This window comes from Phyllostomus hastatus, unplaced genomic scaffold (assembly GCF_019186645.2).
Source record: "Phyllostomus hastatus isolate PE091 unplaced genomic scaffold, TTU_PhHast_1.1 phas_contig_495, whole genome shotgun sequence".
NCBI classification, from domain to species: Eukaryota; Metazoa; Chordata; class Mammalia; order Chiroptera; family Phyllostomidae; genus Phyllostomus; species Phyllostomus hastatus.
In genome coordinates this window covers 820,604-843,905 of record NW_025333895.1, presented here as the reverse complement: position 1 = coordinate 843,905, position 23,302 = coordinate 820,604, and the positions used below count along the sequence as shown (strand labels likewise).

The window sequence follows — 23,302 nt, the reverse complement described above, 5'->3', positions numbered from 1 at the left end:
GGCATCTGTGGAATCTTTAAGGCAGTGTCAAGCCCTGGCAGGGATGCAGAAGTGAAGAGTATTAACATTCGTTGAGCATTTTTTACGTGCCTGGGACTGTGCTAGGCACTTGCACAATTGTTTGTTTTTCCACCAGCCCATAGCAGGCAGATGCTGTTTCCCCACTTGCAGCTGAGCCCCCAGAGACGGTAGGCCAAGCCAGCCGGCCTTCGAGCCCAGGCCAGTCTGTGCACTGCCTCTCCTCGCGCCTCACCGAGCAGCCTCTCCTTAAGCCACGGTCACCTGGTGGGTAGCGCTCAGAATTCCCCAGAGAGACCGGGACCCGAGGCAGGAAGGGACTCCTAGAAAGCAGCATACAGGTCAGGGTTGCTCTCCTTGGTAAACTCAGGTACTGGAGACAGTGCCCGTGGACTCTGCCGTCTTGCCAGTACGGGGACTTATGCAGTGTGGGGGCACAGAGGGGACCACATCCTCTAGCACTGAGGGTGTAGGAATGCAAGCACGGCCTCGAGAGAGAAAAGCCTGCCGCTGTGCTGGGGCGGGAGGTGACTAGTCCCCTTGGGTTATGGTGCACTCAAGAGGCAGGATGCTGGCAGAACCAGTTCTCGTGGGCATGGAAGTCAGAAAGGCCTGCCCTGGTTTGAATCACAGCTTGGCCACTACCTGGCTGTGACTTGGGCAAGGTGCTTATCTTCTCTGAGCCTTAGTTTCATCATCTGGAAAATGGGCTTAACAACAACTGCTTGGTGAAGGTGATGAAGTCGTATGCAGATGGTGCCTGGCACAGTCCCTGGCATGAAGTGGGCACATATACTCAACTTCTGCCAACTGAACACCTTCTGCCAAGCAGGGTCACTATGGGACTAATTTGGGAATCCTGGAAGGTTTGTGCTTTCTGGAAGCTGTGGTCCCCAGTGCCCCAGGGTCTGTTCACTCCGAATGCAGTCACGCAAACACGTCCAATGGACACCACTGCATACTGGGGGCAGACCTGGAAGGCATGGGGTACAGAGCCCCCTGAGGGCCTCAGAGAGGGCGGTCCGACAAGCTCCTGTGTCAAGTGTCACTGGCCCCAGCTGGGCTTTGCTGGGTCACCCATCTGCAAACCTCCTGGGCAGGAGCATAGCCATCGGCCCAGGCTGGCAGGAGCCCGGAGGCTAGCCACTCAGCCTTTCTGGAAGGGGCTTTGTAGCCTGGCACCTGTGGCTGGAGTTCAGATGTTACTAGAGGGCTTAGATTTTCTTTTTAAAAATAGAAAAAGGCGAGAGCAGAAGAAAGCCTTGCCAGTGTCTGGTGGACCAAGGGGAATGGGCTGGGGCGTGCAGGGGAGAGGCAGGCTGTGGTCGGTTGCATGTGAAGTGCTTTATAAGCTCTGTATTTATTATTTCTTGCTCACCATCAAAATCAAATGTACTCAGTGCTTTTGTATTCAATACACATTTAACCCTGCCGACTTAGATTTCTCAGGTTTTAAATCCGGTGGGGAATTGGCTGGTTTCCCAACTTTCCCCTCAAGTCCCCTTGAACAGAGCTCAAAATCCCTGTTTAGCATTTTCTCCCCTGGCGCTGCTGGGATCCTAACACTGGCGGGGCCAGGCAGGCACTGTTGTGCATGTGGTTTCTTCCCTTGGCCCCAGCCCCCGCCTTTCCTAAGCACCCCAGAAAGACGGATGTGATCGCTGAAATATGACAGGCCCGTTGTCTGCATCATCTTGTGATTCGGGCTTAATTAAACCATTTTGTCTCTGTGTGTCTGCCTTGGTGTGGCTCTAACTGTAGTTCTGCGGCCGTGTGTGTGTGTGTGTGTGTGTGTGTGAGAGAGAGAGAGAGAGAGAGAGAGAGAGAGAAAGATTGGTGCATGTGTCTTTGCCTCGTGTGTGTGCCTCTTGAGTATGTATTTGTGAGACTGTGTACATGTTGGCATCTCGAGGCCTCTGCACGTCTCTGGGTGGTTGTCTGTAAGTATAATTTTGTCTCTGGCTTTGTCCACGCCAATCAGGTATGTGTAGCTCTGGGTGTGACTGTACCGGTGTGGGTGACTGACTGTCCCCGGGCCTGTGGTGCCTTTCTCTCCCTCCCCTGCCTCCGTGCTCCCCTCCTCGCCACCCCCTCTCCTGCTCTGTCTGTTTTATCATCCCTAATGAAGCAGTCTTCTCCATCGATCCTGCTGATTGCCAGCCCATTCCTTTTGTTTGTTGGCGCTGAGCCATTCAGCGGCACTCTGACAGCTCAGCTCGTCTAATTAGCTCTGTTGTTCTTTTTCCCCATGTTTCACCACGTTGCAAGTTCAGTTGAGGTTGCCACAAACTTAATCCCTCCATTTCAGCCACAAGTTCACATTCCTAACCCTCCTTTATTGTAGCAAGGAGCGGCCATGTGCAAGGACAGGCTGACAGGCCTTGATGTCTGCCCTCTCCTGAATCCCCCACCCCAGCACCCCCGGGGCAGGGCAGAGTCACTCCCTCGCCCCAACAGTACCCCGCCTTTGTGGAGAGAAGTCTGGGGAGTGTTCCAGCCAGGTGATCCCTGTTTACTAGCTGCCTCTGGCTCTAGTCCGGAAAAGCAGTGCACTGTTGGAATGGGTGGGGGCATAGCCACTCGTGTACCCAGCAAATGGTGGCTGGGTGTCTGCTGCAGGCGCTGCGCTAATAACAATGGTAATAACAGCAACACTATTATGCATTGCTTGGGTTCCAAGCAGCAGTGCTCATTTGCTTCTAAAAACCTTGCTGAGTGACCACTCGAATACCAGACACTGAGCAGGGAGCTAGGCAAGGGTAAGGCCATCACAAATCACGTCTCTGAAGTCAGAGTCGCCCCACCCCAGCTTCCTTTTGTTATTGACAAGCCCCCAGAGAAGCAAGGGGAGCATTTATGGAACCCCAATGTGTGCCTAATAAAAGTCGGTGGAGCTTCACAGTAGCTCCACAGAAGAAGACAGCAAGTTTGGTGGGATGCATTTGGGGTTTTTTTGTTCCATTTTGTTTTTTGCCACATCTCTCAGTTGCCAGAGCACGCTGAGATCAGACTGGCCAATCCACAGGAAAAACTTTGGTTAGATCAGATGTGCAGAAACCAGGGGGCCTGGTTAGACTCTATAAAGACTCATCTTTTATGCAGCCAACTTCTGTGACCTGCATGCCTAAGCCGTTGTGCTGTGTTGCCCACAGATTGCGTGGGGGTGGCATTCAGAGAAGAGGGCAGGTAGGAAATGGAGTTTGCATGCCCCCTTCCCTGTCCTGTCTGAGAACCTCAGCCAGGATGGCATTTCCTGCTTGGTCCCTCACCTGCAGAGAGAGAGCAAGCCCCCCGCGCTGAATACTTGGTATTTTTATCGGCAGTGAAACCCACAGGTAGCCTGTATTAGCTTAGCTCTCTCCCGGTCCCCTCTGGCACTAGAAATGTTTGGAGATGACGGTGCCAAATTTAAAGCCGTGTAACATTGATTACACCAAATGAGTATCCTTCAAGGGGCACCTAGAAATTCTCAGCCTGACTCCCATCACGAGCTCCGCTGGGGGAGAGGGTGTCTTTTCTATGAGCCCTCGCCTTGGCTTTCAGGGGCGTTGGGTCAGGGTAAAAACAGAACCCCAAACCCATCTTGCCACTGAAGCCCAGCTGTAGGTGATGAAGGTGTGTGCGGAGTCCAGGCCAAGCCCTGCTGGGGGCCACACGGGATGCCCTGGGGAGTGAAGGTGACGTTTATGTCACTCTCCAGTGCTGTTTGCTTTCTTCCCCTCCCTCCCATTTAGAGGGGAAAATAAGCATCTTGTAATTCAGTTGTAAAAAGAATGAAATAAGCACGTGGACCCTAAAAACAAAGCCTGTGTGAAACCTTTTCTGTGCTACCAAACCGTCCCCTGGCTCTAGAGGAAGGCAAGTGGCAGTGAGCATTAGGAGGGCCTCCTCGGTCCAGGTCACGTGGGGACAGAACCTCACCGAACCCTCGAGACAGCCCTGCAGGGAGACAGGGGAGCTGTCCCCCGCTCTCTGTCTGCGGGTGAGGAAACCACGCCTTTCAGAAGACCTGCTCCCATTTGAGGGGCCACGTTCCAGTTCACGTGTCAGCTGCACATTCAATGGCAGTGTTTCCAGATAAACAGAACCTTGGTAGCCCATACGGTGCCGATTCCCCCACATTCATTTTGGGGCCACTTCTCTGAAACTTTAGAAAGTTCCTGTATGGCTTTTCCAACTCACTCCTTCCTGAGGACTCTCCCCTGTGCCCATTCCAGGTGCGCGCTCCCCGTCCACATGTCGTCAGGAGACCGAAGAGCAACATCTCGGTGGAAGGCCGGAGGACGTCTGTGTCGAGCCCTGAGCAGTGAGTACCCCACGGCTCCCCTCCCCTCTGTCTGCTGGACCTGTGGGCCAGCACTTTGTGGGGCCCACGCTGCAGCCCGGCCGGGGAAAGTCTTCCCTGGAGCCCAGAACGGGTGTCTCACAAAGGGGCCAGTCAGGAGCAGGGCTGGATCTTCAGTGTCCGCTTCTGCTGGTGGTTGTCACACCAGTGGGGGGCCCCAGAGGCCAGAGAGCCAGCCACCTGGGCTGCAGTTGGAGCAGTGATGCCCAAAACGTACCCACACAGGCTCAGAAGAAGGTTCCAAGCCTTTTCTGATGCTGAGATGTACGGTCCGGAGGAGAGTTAGGGACCTGGTCAAGGAGGTGACTTAACGAGGGCCTCCACCCTCCTGGCCCCGGGGTGCTTGAGGCCTCTGGAGCTCAGATTTATCCACAGGGCTGTCCCATCCACTGCCCCACCCCCACTTCACTCCGCTGTGCCGTAGCATTGACGTAATTTTGGCTTTGCTTTTCTACCTCCCGGAGCCCAGAGGTCCCTGGCCAGGCACTGGGGTTTACACCTAGCACAGGACTCACCTGAGGGTCACGTGCCGGGTGCATGTTGGATAGATGAGGCAACTGCTGAGGCAGGTGCGGGAGCAGCGGCCCGAGAGCTGCCTGGATGGGGTGAAGCTTAAAGCTGCATGGCCCCCACCCCCCGTCTGGAGAAGGGACCACCTCTTCCATCAGAGGGCTGCACTCCTTCCCTTTGTCCCCAAGGCTCTGCTCAGACACACACTGGCTTTCTGTGATTCCTTGAAAAAGTACTTGAGTCGATATCGGGCGGGTTACTTTGGGAAACTGAAAACATTGCCCCAAGGACCCCGAAGTCCCTTGGGTGAAGAGGGGGCACCCTCAGAAGGGTTCTCAGGGAAAGCAGTTCAGGGAGACTGTGGGCCCTGCCAGAAAAGGCACCGAGGAAAGACATGGTTCTGAAATGGCACGCTGTGGCCTGACCCAGGACACGGCGTACCCCAGCGCTCCCTGGTTCTCTGGTTCACGGTGCCGTGTTGCTTGACACTGTTGGGGCATATGGAAACCAGCCTACCCAGGCAGCCCCCGCACCTTGCCCAGAAAGCTGTAGGAGACCATGCGTGTGTCCGTCTGTCTGTCTTGGGAGATGCTTGGCTATGCACTCTTTGGAAGAGGGGACGCCTGGAGTTGAGTGTAAGTTTAACTTTTGCTCTGATAATAGGATGGTAGGAATATTGCAGAATAGGTCCCTGGCCCTGACAGGCATGGATTGTGATTGCCCCCTTGTGGAGGAAATGCTACATGGCTTCAGAGTTCTTCCGGCCCTAAAGATTTCTCCTTAGGGGGATGAAATCGGTCACTTTCCTTTAAAGCCACCACTTTAAATCTGGGCTAAACCTTTTAGCCACCCACTGCAATACAGGGCCACGGGCCTGTAGACATTGCAGGCCAAACCCAGACAGACGATCCCTGCGCCGCACAGAAGAACCCCAGACCAACATCACTGCGCATTCTGCAGACGAGCGTCACCCATCTAACCCTGGGCCAGGGTCCCAGTTAGAGGCTGGGCTTCCCAGTTGTGTTTGTTTTTGCTCTGCCAGCCTGGTGACAGGGGAGGCCTCCAGAGCGTGCCTGAGAGCCAGAGTCTGGTAACACCGTCTTCCTGGTTGTGACCGGAAGTGCATGGGCATCACTGTTCGTTTCTTTCACAGTGCGCCTCGTTTTAGGTTTCTGTTAGGAAATGCGTGGGGTCGAGATGAGCCGCTGGGAGCATGGGGGCTTTGGAGGGCTGGCACTCGGGCAGTGATGGAAGACAAATGATGGGTTCTCTGTGACCATGTGTCACAGGTCAGGAGGACATCATTCCAAGGGTTTCTGCTCACATTTCTTTCATGGCAGGGGTGGGGCTGCTCTCCCACCATGCCAGTGACGTTTCTGGTCCAACCCGGGCGTTCTCCTGCGTCTCTGCCTGCGCTGCGCCCCACCATGTTGCGCTCCACTCCCGCACGCCACGTCACAACAGCGCTCGGGTGTGTTTGTCTCGGCTGTCATTGGCTCCAGCTGGCAGTACCAAGTTCTGAAACACAGGAAGCATCCAGCGGAAAATATTTTAATAAAACAGATTCCTCATAAAATATTGTTCTGGGGAGGAAAGAAGCCATCTCCCCCTATCTGTCAGCGTCGTGTCGGGAGACACGGGAAGACAAGCTGGCAGGCAGGAGCCAGATCCCCGTGGGCCTCTGCTGCGGGCGGTTCCGTCTGGGCCCACGATCAGCGCCTGGCCCTCTGATCCGGCCGGACTTCCTTGAACCACAGATTGTCGCCTCCACTGGGAATATCTAAGTGCATCAGAAACGTAGAAGATTTGGGTGACAGAGAGAGATGCAGGATCTTTGAAGTGGAGGAAGGGACTCGGTCCTCCTGACCTCTTGCCCCAGCTCTCACTTCCAGGGAGCCCATTAAATAATCACCTTGGTGGACAGCGAGATGGAGCTGATGGAGAAGGCGACGGCCTCTGCAGCCGCGGCACCAGGCTGCTCAGCGCCTGGAGTTCATCGAGGCCCGCCAGCGTTGGCCGCCAGCGCCCTGGCCAGTCCATCCACTGTAGTCCGTTTCTTCCCTGCAGACGGTGTCCATTGGTCCTCTCTGAACCCATGCATAGCTACTAGATGTGAGCTACCTGGGGTTTTGAAAAAGAAGCTTTTAAAGGGAATCCCTGTGCTGACTCTCATAGACTTGAATTTTCCCAAAATGAAATTTTCTCCTATGTCAGATTTTCTTCCTGAATTGACAGTAGGTGTCTTAACCCCTTAAAACCATTTGATGGCAATTGGAAGAACATTTTGGAAAGATTTCTGGCAAAAGCATCCCCTCTGTTTTTCAGTTAACACTGGCTAATTAATATTCAGTGACGATTTCTCCTCAAGAACTGTTAGCTGCTTCCATTATTATTCAGAACAGGGCTGGTGGAGGGCCCGGAGCACTCCCTGGGGAGAAGCTGGTGTTAGGAGGGATCAGGCAGCATGGGCTGGGGGTCAGAGGCCAGCTGGCAGCAAGTATAGTCAGCACCTCTCGTGTTCTGGGCCCTCTGAGGCTGGTGCTCCTTTCTCCTCCCGTGAGTGGAACTCGGGCTCAGAAATCGTGTCTGACCCGGGCCCCAGGGTCATCCAGTGCAAAAGTAGCGGGGCCAAGGTGCCCAATGCTGCTTGCTGTCATTCTCTCCGTTACACTTCGCTGTCTGTGGGGGTCCTTTGTCAGTATGGCTTTGCTTGGACAGCTCCAGATCCTCAGGTGACTTGTCCCGATGCCACCCTTCCGCTCTGGTTCCCTGGAGGTGGGAACAGGAGCTGCTCAGTCGGCTTCCTGCCAAAGAACCAGCGTTCACTGGTGCTTGAGTGTTTCTACCTGGAGAGGGAAGGAGAGGTGACGTTTACTGAACAGCACTTAATATTGTAGAGGGTGTGGGTGGCTTTCCTCTGTAATACATAGGGAAACTGAGGCTCAGAGAGAGACTTTCAGTAACTTGCCCAAGGTCTCAGGGCTAGGAAATGGTGGGATCAGCTTTCTGAGGACAAAGGCCTCACCCTTTCCTCTGCACCATGCAGGCTTTTTGTTAAACACCTAGTTATGGCTGTGCTGCTCTGAGTGGCGAGGACAGTGGTGGCCACAGGGGACGCCATGCGGTTCGTGGCTCCCCACCTGTTAGACACGGGCCTTGGGGGCTTCGGCCACAGTGTGCGTGGCTGCCAGACCCCAGCTCACTCTCCTTGGCTCGGCAGGTATGGGGACTTCCCGTAGAACGGAAGCTCAGAAGGAGCCGGTAGAAGGCTCCGAAAGGCACGCTGCACTCAGTTCGGCCACCCCTAAGGACCACACACAGATGCCAGATGCAGGGACTGACCTGCTGGTCCCCAGGTGCCTCTCTCGGCAGGGCTCCTGTCCTTCATTCACTGTGGTAGGGGACAGGGCAGCAGCCCTCGCCGTCTTGCTGAAGGAACAGAAGGCGATAGTAACATGCAGGCTGCACCTTATTAAATCTTCACAACAATCCAGAAGGGTCAGGCTGTCTCCCGAGTCTTCATGGTTAAGGAGCTTGTGATCTGCATACATGTGACAGAGAGGCACCCAGTTCCAGAGGACCAGCTGCAGGGCCTGAGCGCTTTCAGCCGCACGCCTTTGTCCCAGTCACACAAGTCGTGACTGGCTGCACGCGGGCTGTTGGAAGTTTCATTGTACTGAGTAAGAGCAGCCCAGATCCAGCCACCAGAGGCCCACAAGCCATTGCCCTACTTGCCTCTCGGGCCAGATCCACACAAAATCTGCTCTTTTCAAATAATTTTGTTTGCTCGTAAAAATGACCCAGTGGCCTTATAGACGATCTGAAAGTTAAGGAAGAGACGATTTCATTCTGAGCCCCACTACTTTAGCTATTTACTAGCTTTCCTGCAGTTTTCTCCGGCAGTCTTCCTCCTGCACCTGAGCGCAGACCCGTCCCGTGGACCGGCCCGTGTCCTCGGAGTGCCAGCGTTGGTGACTGAGGAAGATCCCACCATGTGTGCGCGTGTCACCACGCCCCTCATACTGAGTCTGCAGATTATTCCCGTTTTCCCTAATACAAAAAATGCCAGAGTGACCCATTTTCCCACTTTATATCGTTATAAGAAACAAAATGGCCCTGGCTGGTGTGACTCAGTGGATTGAGAGCCAGCCTGCAAAGCAAAAGGTCGCTGGTTCAATTCCTGATCTGGGCACATGCCTGGGTTGCAGGCCAGGTCCCCAGTTGGCAGTGTGTGGAAGGCAACCGGTGAGATATTTCTCTCCCTTTCTTTCTCCCTCCCTTCCCCTCCCTCTCTCTAAAAATGGATACAATCTGTAAAAGAGGGAAAAAAGGAATGATTAACAGCTACCGTTAACTGAGGACTACGTGTAAGCACGGTACATCCATCGTTTCGTTGAATCCCCGCGAGAAATCTCACGGGGATAGGTATCGTTAGCTCTGTTTCGTAGGAGCAACTGAGACCTGAGAGGTTGTCACTGCCCTTGGTAACACTACGAATCAGCGGCAAAGCCGAGCTTTAAATATTATGTCTAACGTCAGGGTCTGTACCCTAAACCAGTAATAGAGGCAGATTTCTGCTCCATATTTTTAAATAACTTTGTAAGAGATTCGTACCACTTTAGGCTCCCACCCGAACTGTGGGATCCCTGGGAATCTGGACCTGGGGGACCCCGGGGAACATGTGCCTGGACTTAGAAATCCTTCTGGCCAAGGAGAAATTCTGTAGGTTGTGCTGGGTGGGCAAACAGTCTGTCCACCAAAGGGCCAGCCCACGCTGCTTGGGAACTGGGGAGTCTGGTCATCTGGATTGCAGTGTGTGACCCCAGCACCCAAAGCCCCAGAAGATTGAAATAAGATCAGAAGAGCTGCCAGAAGCATTGAGTGAGCACTCTGCCCAAGGACCAGGTCTCAGAACACTTGGCAGTTGTATCTGCTCGGGCCAGTTGCACAGATGCTCTGGACAAGGAGGGGATGATATATGCTGTTCCACCCCAGTCTCCTCGAGACCTGGGCTCAGCGCAGCCTCAGCGGTGGATCACATCCGGCCTACCTGACCCACTGACCATACTGGGGTATGGTCAGTGAGCCCTGCTCAGGTGGAGGCCCAGGTGCATGAGGGAGCATTGGCATCTGCCAGACCCGGGCCAGACCCTGGGCAAGTCTCTTTGCCTTCTGTTTGTGTGTGAGTGTGTGTGATTTAATTTTTAGAGAGAAGAAGGGAGGGAGAAAGAGAGGGAGAGAAACATCAATGTGTGGTTGCCTCCTGTATGCCCCCTAATGTGGACCTAGCCCACAACTGTAATGGGGAGGCATGTACCCTGACCAGAGACCCTTTGATTCACAGACTGGCATTCAGTCCACTGAGCCACCCCAGCCAGGGCTGCCCTCTGTTTTTAAACATCCCAAGGAACACAACTGGGGCACCTGCCCCCAGAAGCCACACCAGTATCCTAAGTTAGCCAATCTCCCCTCCTGCCATCCGCAGCCACTGCTGCAGCCTCAACTCCCCGGACTCCTCGCCCTTCCCACGCCCACAATTCCCTGGGCTCCCCCTGATGTAGCACGGACCTACACCTACGGTGAAAGTTTTCACGTTACGTGCAGAGCCGTGTGTCCTTCAGCTCCCCGGCCAGAACCTAGCCCAGGCCTGAGGCTCAGGGATGTTTACTGAGCGAATGAACACAGGAGCCACTGAAGACAGTTTGGAGCTTACTGCCCAGCACCCTGGAGGTGGGGGAGGGGTATCAGTTAACAACCACATATGTGCAAAGAGCACCTACTGTGTACCGGGTGTGAATATGAAGCTGCCAGTACCTCCTCTGTGCTGGCCCTCTAAAAGCCAGAAACTGCCATCAGCCTCAGGAGCAAATCTTCAAGATGCCAGCCGGGTCCTGGGCCCCAGGGGCAGGGGCGGCTGTCTGGGTACTACCCCCTGGCAGGCTGCCAGGGCCCACTCTCTGAGTGTCCAGGAGTCCAAACACCGGGCAGAAGGCCACAGACCCAATTAGCAAGGCCAGAGGCTCCTGCCCTGACTCCAGCCTCCTCACCCTGCCACAGCAGGTCTGGGCCCTGGGGACAAAGCAGAGCCAGAAGCCAGACATGGAGGCTGAGCCCGGACTGGAAAGGCAGGAGCTACCAAGCAGCCCCAGGGGTGTGCAGGGAAGGACCTTTCCCAGGAGCTGTCACAATCGGGGGAGTTTGTTCCAGCTGAAAAACCAAGCCCTCAGGATGCCCCAGGAAAAAGTGCTCCATCCTCAAGACGTTACTGATTATCGGAGACACCACGTCACCTTTTCTCAAATGCCTGTTTCAAGCCCAGCACTTGCACACTGTGTCGTTTTGCATAATCTCCCCTGCTCCCCAAAAGTCTTCACAGTAAAGGCATTGTCCCCTGTTCAGCCGTAAGGGAACCAAGATACTAACGCCCAAGTGGAATGGCCTGGGTCTAGGACATGCACCTGGCTCAGTGGGGTCCCACCTCCAAGGCCACTGCTTTCTCGCCTGACGCCCCGCCCCACCCCCACCCCCACCCCCACCACTGCTGCCAGAAAAGACTCGGGCTCTCAGCAGACAGAGGGCAGGCAGAGGCCGTCTGCAGAGTGAGGGAGAGTTGTCCTTCATAGTTTTTTTCCAGGTAGGGAATGTGTCCCCAGGTGTCTCCATCCCATCTTCCCTCCACTGAAGAGCCTGAAGTGTGGGAAAGTGGGGCAAAGCCCACGCCCTGTGCTTGGGCCTCTCCGCCTCTGTGGGTGTCCACTGTTGGCCTGGGGAGGACTTCTCAGGGCATCTGGGCCATGGGCGTGGACATGTGAAATTGACACTAGTGATTTTGTTAAAAGAAGGAACGAGTGAACATACAGGTTGATGAATAATGGAGGGGATGGATGAATGAAGGCCATAAAGGTAAAGGGCACTGCTAACCCAAGGGAGAGGAGATCGGGGCCCAGCCAGGAAGGCCTCTCTGCTGCCTGCCCAGCCCTCACATCACCCCTAATCTTGCACGTGGCCGGTTCCTCATGCAGGTTCAAGGCCCTGCACCACCTGGCCCCATCCAATCCCACCCCCCGACCCTGAGCTCCCTGTGCCTGCTTCTCTACAGAGACACCTCTGGGCCATCGTGCAGACTCTGCCGTGCTCACAGTTAAAAGCCCAGCCCCATGTCACCTCCCAGGTACATTCCAGCCACTGCCCTCTGGCAGAGCAGACCCCCAGTGAGGGTGGAAGGACCTAATCTCTCACTTAGACCAGTTCTTCTGACAGGAAGACACCCTCTCATTGGCGATCATGACTCATGTCAGCAGTGATTCTCACATTATCGTTTCCAAGTAGGTGTTCACAGACAACTGAGTGCAAGGCCCTACGTCCAGCACGTCTGTCCCAGCTCTTCCTCCCTGAGAACAGCCATCACCCTTACCCTGGGTCATGGGAGGAACAGGTGCAGTGCAGTTCCGGAGCGTCCTCCGTGGGTCCTGTACCACGCTGGTTTCCCCCAGAGACCCTCGGGCTTGCTTCAGAGCTCTTACCTACTTTGTTAGCCTGTGTCCATGCCGCAGTACAGTGTCCATGTCCACCAAACACTGGGCGTTCTGCAAAGCCCTGTACAAACATCTGTGTTCAGTTTTTATGATGAGACCATCGGGGGGCTGTAGACTTCCCATTTTACAGATGAGAAATTGGGGTTCACAGAAAATAGATGACTTTTCCGAGGTCGTTTGGCTGAGCCATTAGCAGGTGGTGGGAAGCTGGCTGGACGGACTCTCATCCACTGGGGGTGGGACCTGGCCTCGTCCCGGATCATCAACCCCATAGAAGCCACGTGGTCAGGGGTCACCAGAGTGGCCACGACATTTACAAAGTGAAGATCCTTTGTGCTGGAGAGAACCGATCCTTCAGAAAATGATCACCAGCTCCCTTCGTTACCTCCGAGACCAAGTCCTGGCTGATTTTTTCCCCTTCTTTATCTCAAGTACATTTAAATGTCAATTAAATTTGAAATATCTACATTTGTCAGCATTTCATTTTGGGCCAGCGTGATGTGCTGCTGATTTGTCCACGCGATGTGACACATGAAAAAAACTCTCGAGATGCAGATCTTCCTCATTAAAAAATAAGCCCATGCGATCCCGGCACGGCAGAGAGCCACAGAGCACGTCCCTGCTTCCTGACGCCGTGTCTCTGACATGGTATTTAAAAAGGAACAGCCGCGCCTGTCACCACTGTCACACGCGCACGCTAACCGGCGACACGTTAAACCAAACATTAGAGGGGGTTCGGGGAGTCATCTGCATGGGACTGCGCGCCGAGACGAGGTGGGCCGGGGCGGGAGCAGCCGTGGGGGACGGCGGGGCCTGAGCGGTGATGGACAGCAGGCCTTTCTTTCTCGCCAGACCCCGGCAGCCCTCGCCGGGTAACCAGGTTCGCCACGACCTGCCTCCTCGCAGACAGCAATTTGTGTGGAATAAAATCCAGGCGAGTGGTGGGTGGCAGACTGCAGGGTAGTAGCTGAATTGGGTTAATGAGGGAAGAGGCGCTTTTTTTTTTTTCATATTCTGCCTTAAGCTAATAAAAAATTTAAACCTGGACGTTTTCGACGGTTCATCCTTTATCTCTGACAAATATCTGACTGTCTGTTTCAGGGAAGAACACGAGCAGCTGAATTTAAATAGGTTTATTTTGAAATCCCACCTTTTACCAAAGCGGAAAGGGAAGGACCCTACCCCTTATTCCACTGTTTCAGATCCGCAACACTGAAGAGGCAGGATCACAAAGGGGTTTAGAGTCGGGGAATGCAGATTCCCGGGTCTTCTCTGGCTGCTGCGTGACACTGGGCAGGGGACGCCCTCTCGCTGCGCCTTGGCCTCTGTGTCTGCAGAAGGGAGAGGCGGTAGGAGTCCATGGGAGGCTGTCCCAGCAGCATGTAGCTCCACGGGTGTAAGCACCGCCAGTTTCCTCAGCGCCGTCTGTGTGGCCCGGAGCCTGGACCTCAGAACGCTCTCATCTGACCAGACCACACAGCAAAGTTCTCGTCCCCGTGCTCTGTCCATCTGAGAGGTAGACGGGAGACATCCCCCCAGGGCCGCTAGTTGAAGCCACTGCCCAGCGAGCCTGGCGTGGCCAGGAGAGCCGAATGGAGCATGCGCCGGACAGCAGGGCTCCCCGCCCCCTGCAGCCCCAGCCTGCTCTGTGACTGCCAGTGTGGGGAGGCACTGGGTTTTCACAGTGTCGTGAGCTGATGAAGTCCAGGTCCAGTCCATCACAAAGGCTCTTGGCTCTCACACAAACCTGTGACCTCTGCTTTCTTGTCACAGCCAGGGGAGGGCGCCATGCTGGGATGAGTGTTGGGAAGGCACCCACGATGGCTCTGGCTGGAGTCGGTGCTCTCTTCCCGGCTGGGTCACTCAGCACATCCCTCCCGTTCGCCAGTGGCTCCCAGTGCTCAGCTGGCACTGGGTGTGCTCACAGCAAGCCCCCGGAAGTGCCTCTGGGTTGGGCGCAGGGATGAACAGGTGGGCCAGGGACAGTCTCATCCTCTATAAAGTCGGTGTATTGAGACCTTCCTGCCAGGCTGTTGGGAGGGGTAGAAGTACACTGTGTGAAACCCTGACGCAGCGCCTACCTGTGGATGTTATGTGAGACGTTTTTCTGAGACTCCCTCCTGCCCTACACCCCCAAATTCAGTCTCATTCTACAAGTCTCGGCATCTCAAAGGAAGATATGTTTATTGATTTTAGAGAGGGGGCAGAGAGAAACAGCGTTTTGCTGTCTCCCCTTCACTCCCCAGCCAGGGATCAAACCACAACCAGCTGGCATGTGGATGATGCTCCAACCAAGCCACCCGGCCAGGGCAGAGGAGGGACACTGGTACACAGCAGCCACAAGCTGGCCAAAGGGGTGCCTGCTGTGCTGGGGTTCCGGGAAGACAGTGAAATGGGGCAGTGCCTTGTCCCCCTGGCAGGCTGGCTTCTGTCCGTCCGGTCGGCACACGCTCACTGTGCTGATGCTGTGCCCAGGCCCTGCCCGCAAGCTCAGTTCGGAAACAGCTGCAGGAGGTCGGGTGGCAGCAGCAAAGTGGTGGAGCACGAGGGGAAGCTGACCGTCCAGGGAGAAAGCTCCAGCTGGGAGCTCCAGGAAGGCTTTCTAAGGGTGCCGTCTGGGCCGAGCCTTCCAGACCGAAGAGCAGTCAGAGCGCCAGGCAGACACCAGGCACGTGGCGTGGGGGGCAGTGTCTGCCCTGCCTGGAGCACGGACTCCGCGCTGCTGCTCTGCAGCCCTCACCCCTGCCCACCCAGTCCGTCATTCCACAAACGTGGGGACGTTATTATTCCTAACGCTTTGCTCAGTGGGTTTACTCGCCATGCAATCGGTTGCCAAGAAAGTGCGATGCAGAGCGGCAGGTTCACAGGAGAGTGACAAGGTCAGGTTTGTGACTCAGAACAGGATTCCGGCAGCTGTGTGGGGAGTGGCTCTTCCACTCTGTGCCTTGTTTTATGTCCTGGTGGAAGTGGGGGAGCCAGGCAGCCTTGTCCTGAGGGTGGCCGAGGCACATTTCTGCAAATGAAGTCTCCCTGCCCTCCTGAGTCCAGAGGAAAAGGCCCCACCTGGGTGACCTGGAAGAGGAAAGGAACTCTGTGACCCACCACCTCCCTGGGAGTGACCCTGGGCAAGTGGCGTTCTCTTTCTGTGCCTTGCTCAACTGCCACTTCAGTGGGAGGGAAATCTCAGCCTGGCTAACTTCCAGGGAGGATGCGAGGAAACTCGGGGGTAAAAGTGCTGGGGCGCTCTGCAGCCCGGGGAGCCCACTCTGGTGCTGCTTTGGAAAAGACAGCATGTTCTTGGGTGAGAGCTGGCCTAGCACCCATGACGGCAGATCAGGCTGAGACCCGTCACACCCCACTCTCCCGTTCCCCCGGGGGCAGCTGCTGTTCCTCACTTATCCTCCAGGCGGGGTTCCCGTGCGTGTTGTTTAGACAGCTGCTTTTTCCTGGGGGCGGGGGGGGGGACCTGAACAGAATTGCATCATATAAAGCAAAGAAAGGAGACTGCTGTGGCTGGGGGTGGGGGATAGGAGAGAGCTCCCCTCGGGCACCCCTGTGTCACCTACCCTCCCGCTCCCCAAACTTCACCACCAGCCCCAGGGATCCTCGGCACGCGTCCACCTGCTGTGCAGGGCAGCAGTGTGGGCAGCCAGCTCCCAGCCAGGTACCCGGGCATCGGCCGCAGGGCTGGGATTCGAACCGAGGTCTGCCCGGTCCAGCTGCCCTTGCTAAGCACAGGCCTCTCACGGGCCCTGGTCGGTGTATAATTCATAGGAGCCAGCGTGGAGTTTCTCTAGGCTGTGTGTGTGTTTATGTTTATAGAGGCAGAGCTCACAGGTGGCTGACAAGCGAGATGCATTTTTTATAACAATGAATATTTAATTTCCACATCACAGATGAAAAACACTCTCTGAAGAGGCATCTGAGGGAGACGCCGCAGAACGGCCGCCCCTCAGAAAGGCCCTCTCGCAAGGGCTCGCCCCCGTGGCTCGCTTGCTCCCTCGAGCGCTCAGTTTCCCCCGATCACTGAAACAGATAGGCACGTTGAAGGAGACGGAGGAGACACAGAGAAGGGAAAGAGGCAGGAGGGACATCACCCACGCTCCCGCCGGCCGTGGCGCCGTTAGACACACACCTTCCCAGCCTTTTGTCCGTGCGCGGTCCTCCAGTGGGGGAGAGAGAACGCGCCGTTCTCGCCACTCCGCGTCCCGACCTCCGGGTTTTCCTTGGTAAACATGGTAGTTACTGGAAGGACAGCGTGGTCAGCCAACTTTGCCGGACATTCGGGTAGTTCCGTGTTTCAATGTTATAAACGTAGCAATGATGGACAACTTCGTGTGCAATGCGTGGCTGCGCTTGGGGTCATCCGAGTGGAAGTGGGATCGTCAGGTCATAGACTGGATCGTGTGCTTAAGCCTCGGTTCCGCGTGGGACCCGCTCCTTTGCCTTGGGGCCTGCTCCCCGCCCCACCACGTGGGCTGGCTGCCGGGGCGCCTCCTAACTCTTCTCTTCTCTGTCTCCCTCCGCCCCAGCCTGGTAAAGCCCCTGCGGCACTACGCGGTCTTCCTCTCCGAAGACTCCTCTGACGAGGAACGCCAGCGGGAAGAGGGCCCGAGCTCTGGCTTCACCGAAAGCTTTTTCTTCTCCGCTCCCTTTGAATGGTCTCTCCTTCCTTCTTCCGTTTCCCTGAGCTGAGCTTGGTGACTCCCCAGGGCCTTGGGAGGGGGCCCCGGTGCTGCTTGCTCTTGTGTGTGGGGGCGGGGGGGCGTGTCGGGAGCTGCTGCCTTCCAGTGCCCCAGCGCCAGCTTGCAGGGCGCCGCCTCTGTGTGCCTCTTCCCAGGGGGTCTGTTCTGCCAGACCCCCCGGGGCTGTGGCGGCCGAGCAAGCTGACAAGAGTGACAGCACTCTAAAGGTGCGAGACGAGTTCCTCGCATGCCCGTGATCGTTAACGGAATGGGTGACCACAATCTCCTGGTCACTGATGCCCGAGTCCCTCACCTCCGCACATCTGGGAAAGCTATGGGGATGGAGGGTCAGATTCTAAGTTTAAAACAAGAAAAACTTATTGCTATGAAATACGCATATTAACGCTGGCATATCCAAATTTGTTACTGATCTGACTTTAAAATAATTTTATTATTATTTGTAGCCCAGGCCTCATGCTAATTATGAATTGCAATAAAAAGGTTCACAATCCAGCCACCTCCCCCCAAAAATTAAGCTTTTCTAGTTCCCCTTTTTTGACAGTCGTCCCTCCCCCCACAAGTTTTCCGTACCTGGAACTGAGCAAAGGGACACGGTGCCTGTCTGTGTGTTAAGGGCAGTAAGGTGTTTGATGGGAGCCTTAAGGGAAGGGGCTGCCCTTTGCTGAGCACCCGGGGGCCCACATACCCCCCAGGGAATGAACAGTTGCAGCATTTACAGAAGAGGGGTTCTTGCTCTCCATGTCCCTGCTCTGCCCCCACCCCGGAGGGGCAGGGGCAAGTGGGAGGGCTCTGGCCCTTTCTGACACCACCTCCCTCGAGACGGGGGGGTGGGGGTGGGGGGCGCATGTGACCCCTTCCTCCTGGTGTCCTCACTCAGAAGGTGCGGGCTCAGCCCGAGTTGCCCGAGCTCCGCATGCTGCCTTTTCTTCCTTACGGGGGATTTTTTTCTTTAACATTTTAAAAAATTAGCCTTTTCCTAGGCAGTGGTATCTATCATACCATAGGTTTAATGTATCAGTTATTACTTCCACTATGAATCAAAGATAGAACCATTGGGATAAGAAATGCCCAGCCGTGTGCAAAGTCAGAACCACCGCGCAGGGAGAGGGGGCAGGTGCTCTCCAGGGACGCCCCCACCCCAGAGTCCAGCAGGTCACGCATTCTTTTTAAATTAATTGGTGTCTTAAATATTTAAATAATGGGTAGTGCCCACTCCTTTAGTCAAAACCTATGAAAAGTGTGCGCTTTTGAAATGCGTGTTTACAACAGAACTGGCCCTTCTTAACTCAAAACGAAATGGGCTCTTTTTCATGGACGCTATTTCCTTAAGTGCGAGAAGCACACTGACTCTTCTGTATCTCCCTGTCTGTGTTCAGACTTGGTTAAAGGGGCTTTAATCCCTTGCACAGATGGTTTATGAAGTGAGGGACTTTTAAAGTCTCTCCTGCTCGGCTTCCATTTCCACCTCTTGCCAAGCGCTGTGTGACAGAGGTGAGTTACTTAGCCTCTCTGAGCCTCGGTTTCCTCATCTATGAAGTAGGAACGAGAGTCTGCTTCATGGGTTGCTTCAGCGAGATGTTGCGGGTTGATGGAGCACTGGCTTAGGTGTTCCCCGAGCTCTCCTTCCACTCTCTGTGTCTCCTGCCTGGTTCCTGCAAGTGAGCCTCGGGGACCACCAGGTGGCAGCCTTCCCCCACTTCCCCAGAGCCTTGGCAGTTCTGCCAGACCTGGCGGTCCCAGCCACCCCAGCCCCGTGGTTAGCAGAGGTGGGACACTGCTCTGGCCCAGGCCCACTAGAGGTCGGGGTTTACCCAGCGCTCCTCCCCAGGAGTGCAGTGGTGCCCTGAGACTCAGGCTTGTGAAAAACGAACACTTTGTCACCAAGTCCAGGTTTTGGTGCGTGAGTGTACAGAAAGCTGTTAGCCTCTGCATGCCTGATGGCACCAGGCACCGCTCACCTGGTGCCCATCACTACCTACAAGGGAGGTGCACTCCGGAATGGGGAGCCACTGAGGCTCAGAGAGGTTAAGTAACTTGCCCAAGGTCTCACAGCAGGAGATGGCACCACCAGAGCTAGAACCAAGGTCAGCACAGGCTGAGGCCCAGAGGGTTCCCCCTGAGGATCCTGGGGTGTGCTGGGCCACTGCCCTGGGGAGTTCCCCTACTCAGTTCCCAAAAGCTATTCCCAAGGCCTGCCTGCCACAGCCTAGGAAGGAGCCTGCCTGCCTGTTCCCCTTCCACTTGTACCCCCTTCCTCATGCCTTGTCTGAATGGCTTATGAGTCTACCAGCCAGTTATCTGAGGGGTCCTGTGGTGTCAGGGGGCAGACTAAGTGGGTCCCCCAGTGCCAGTAGGAGCCAGAGACTTGCTCAGGGTTCCACAGTGACCAGCAGAACCCAGATTTAGCCCCGGTCTATCAGTGGCACTGCCCAGGCTCCTGCACTCGGAGACCCCAAGACACTCCCCTGTCCCCCAGGCTCCCGGGCATGTCCATCCTCAAGACCTGGGAGTTGTTGGGGGTGGGGCCTGCTTGCTCGTCCCACAAAGGCTGTGGGCGGGGGGTCCAGCTTGCTCTGCCTCCCCCCAGGCCACAGCCGTATCGGACGCTCAAGGAGTCGGACAGCGCAGAAGGCGACGAGGCAGAGAGCCCAGAGCAGCGCACGAGGGAGCCCGTGGGCCCTGCCCCAGGTCCGCCTGACCGGGCCGCCAGCATCGACCTCCTGGAAGACGTCTTCAGCGGCCTGGACATGGAGGTGCCCCTGCAGCCCCTGAGCCAGGCCAAGAGCCTAGAGGACCTTCGAACCCCCAAAGACCTGAGGGAACAGCAGGGGACCTTTGACTATCAGGTATGGCGGGGGCAGGGGCGGGGGCAGGCACCTGATGGGGCTGGAGCTGTCACAGCTGAGTAGGTCCCCCCACGTGACAGTGACTTTTCCCAGGTCCTCAGCAATGTTCAGGGTCAGGCTGAGTGCAGTCCCTGCCAGGCAGGCCAGGGGCCAGACCAGCTTCTCGGTGATTGCTGGAGAAGGTTCTAGACGTGATGGAAACTTGCCCTCCCTTCCATTTGTGCGTCGGAGAGAGGTGGAGGTGCACTGCTGCTCTGGGCCGCTCTCCCGGGAGCCCCCAGGGGAAGTGGGGTGGCTCCATCCCCACCAGGGAAGACCCCTCGGAGAGACTCAGAATCAGAACCCCTGGGTTCTGAATTCCTGTAGGCAGTCCCAGGTCTCCACTGTGACCCGCAGCCCGTCCCACCCCCCTCCGTGCCTGTGTCTTCACTGGCGAGTGGGGCTGCTGACTGGTCGCCCCGGGTGGCTCACGGAGCTCCCACGCACCCACTGACACATGGGGCCCCCGAGAGGAGGGAGGTGAGGCCCAAGCCATGCAGCTCGAGCCCAGTCCTATTTCCTCCCCCGCCAGGGTGCCTTCGCCCGGGCCCTGAGCCTCACTCGCCCTCCTGGTCTCACCCATGGTAGGACGTGCCCACGTGCTGTGGGAGGTGAGAGGGCCTGGCCAGCAGACGGAGTCATTTCCCTAAACAGAGTCATTTCCCTGAGGCTCTTCGGCAGCCCTGGCACACAAGGGCGGGGCTCTCTCCGGAACCCTGTGTGCCACACGGGGCAGCCTGGGTTTGGGGTCCAGGCAGCCCCGGGCTCTCTGAGCCCCAGCAGCTCCGAGTCCCAGGGGGCTGACCCCAGTACACCGGGGGGCGGAGGGGTGGGACGTGCTGCCTTCCAGGCTGTCCCAGGCCGGCCTGTGGTCACTGCCTCCCTCGCTCCCTCCCACAGAGGCTGGACCTGGGCCGGAGTGAGAGGAGCCGCGGCATGCCCGGGGCCTGGAGGCTCACTCACCCGTACAACAAGCTCTGGAGCCTGGGCCAGGACGACATGGCCATCTGCAGCAAGGCCCTGGCCACCTCCCCTGAGAAGCCTTCGGCCTCGCTGGGGGACTCTCTAGCCCTGCCCCGCAGGCCCCAGGACTGGGACAGCATCCTGAACCTCAGCGACAAGGAGGCGGCACCCACCCCGACTCCGGGAAGCATCACCATTCCCCGGCCCCAGGGCAGGAAGACCCCGGAGCTGGGCATCGTGCCCCCGCCTCCCACTGCCCGCCAGGCCAAGCTCCCGGCTGCCAGTGCCGCCCTCGGTGACTTCTCCTCAGAGTGGCTGCAGGCCAAACAGGAGAGGCGCACTGGCCCGCTGCCCGGCGCTGCCCCGCAAGGCCCCGCCAAACCACTCCAGCCACTCAGCCTGGCCCCAGGGGCCGCGGCCACTGGCAGTGATGCCCTGCTGGCCCTCCTGGACCCACTCAGCACAGCCTGGCCGGGCAGCGCTGCTCCGCCAGGCCCCGCAGCCCCGAACGTGGCCCCCGCATTCACCCCTCGGTTCAGCTTCCCGCCCGTGGGGACCCCCGCTCCGTTTCCGCAGCCATCACTCAACCCCTTTGTCCCATCTGTGCCAGCGGCACTGCCTGCCGCGTCTCTGCTCTCCACACCAGCCCAGCCTTTCGGGGCCCCACCTGCTTCCCTGGGGCCAGCCTTTGCCCCCAGCCTCCTGCTGTCCGGCTCTGGCTTCTGCGTCCCACACAGGTCCCAGCCCAGCCTGTCTGCCCTCTCCATGCCCAATCTCTTTGGCCAGGTGCCCATGGGGGCCCATACCAGCCCCCTGCAGCCACTGGGCCCCCCAACAGTTGCCCCTTCAAGGATCCGAACGTTGCCCTTGGTCCGTTCAAGTGCCAGGGCTGCTGAGGCCATGCAGGGGCTGACCCTTAGGCCTGGGGACGCCCCACTCCTTCCTCCCAGACATCCCCAGGGCCAGGAGCCAGCACTGCAGCCCTCTGCTACTCAAGAGACCAGAGACCCCTTTGAAGACTTGCTTCGGAAAACCAAGCAAGACGTGAGCCCAGCCCAGGCCCCAGCCCCAGCCCCGGCCCCAGGCTCAGTGGAGCACCTCAGGAAGCAGTGGGAGACCTTCGAGTGAGCCGGGCACCGAGGGCCGGGGCGGCCGGGGACTGAGCGGCGTGCCCACGTGGCACACCCACACTGCTGGGCTCTGGGGCCAGCTGGCCCTCCTCTTCCTCTCGCTCTGTTTCTGCCCGGCTGTGCTGGTGGGAAGGGACAGGCACTCTCTGCCGCCCCTCCTCCCTCCCACACCGCCCAGCTCTGAGGTCTCGCTGCTGGGCAAAGGCACCAGCTGTGGTCTGGGACCCAACCCAGCTCCCGGGTGCCCACCCCACCCACCACCACCCTCCCCAGCACCCCTGTTGGGTTTTGCACTAAAGAGGTCGGCTGGGCCAAGGGTCTCCCCAGACCAGTCCTACCCACCTTCCCTCCGGAAAGGCCCTCAAGGCCCCTTCTCCCGAGCCCTGTCCTGTCCTGACTGGCCCGGCCTTGGACACCCCACCTCGACAGGCACGGGTGTCAGTGGTGCCCTCAGCGTGAGCTTGTCCGCACAAAACATGCAGGGTTTGAGTTAGAAGGAGGGTCTACCTGGCGGGGCATTTCCACCCTCTAGCAATATGCACACTCATTTTTTGTGAGTCTTCACCCCAACCCCCAAACTCCAGCCATTTCTGGCCTGGTAGGGATTTGGGGACTGAGGGACCCTTGAGATCCTATGTGATAGCCAACCCCAGCGCGAGCCAGCCCTGCGTGCGGGCTGAGAGCACCAGCAACTCTGGTTTGCAGACAAAAGACGAGCCACGGGTCCATGTGAATTCGCGGAAGCTGGAATCAGACTGCTGTCTGGCGCTCTCCCTCGGTCCCTCGGTCCCTGCAGGTTCTCCTGCTCCTGTGTTTCTGCCACGGGGAGCGCAGCCTCTCATCTGCTGGGACTGCTGGGGCCAGGCCGAGCAGCCATCCCCGCTCCCCGGGCTCCCCAGGCCGAGCTGGGAGGGAGCAGGGCACTGAGCCCCTTCCCCAGGCCCGGGGGCTGGAAAGGCGGCTTCCTGCAGCCCCAGGCAGGAGGGCTGGGAGGATCCCTCCCTGCCCTTCGTGATTCTCGCCAGCACAGAAATTCCTGAGGCCAACATCACCAAAGCTAAATTGAAATATTCTGTTATTGTTTCTTTTATCTTTTCCTTTTTGCTTTATTGATTTGATGAATCTTGAAATTGACTAGTTTCAATAAACCAAGTTGAAATATGACCCAACCATTTAAGAAAACAACTGTCTGAGACATGCCGGAAATTGT

The 23,302-nt window shown here is 57.0% G+C and overlaps 1 protein-coding gene across 4 annotated transcripts in view; it reads left to right on the top strand.

Annotated features, from left to right (window-relative positions):
- The window catches only part of DENND1A (DENN domain containing 1A), a 486,624-nt gene extending 463,350 nt beyond the window's left edge, over nt 1-23,274 (top strand). For 2 of the 4 annotated variants that reach the window (XM_045846502.1, XM_045846501.1), the window contains 4 exons: nt 4,236-4,324; nt 16,941-17,069; nt 19,702-19,960; nt 20,900-23,274. In XM_045846502.1, coding sequence (XP_045702458.1) covers nt 4,236-4,324; nt 16,941-17,069; nt 19,702-19,960; nt 20,900-22,090 — 1,668 coding nt within the window. In that variant the 3' untranslated portion in view covers nt 22,091-23,274. The remainder of the gene's footprint in view (nt 1-4,235; nt 4,325-16,940; nt 17,070-19,701; nt 19,961-20,899) is intronic. The other 2 variants (XM_045846504.1, XM_045846503.1) reach the window with 1 other exon arrangement.
- Nucleotides 23,275-23,302: the final 28 nt, after the last annotated feature.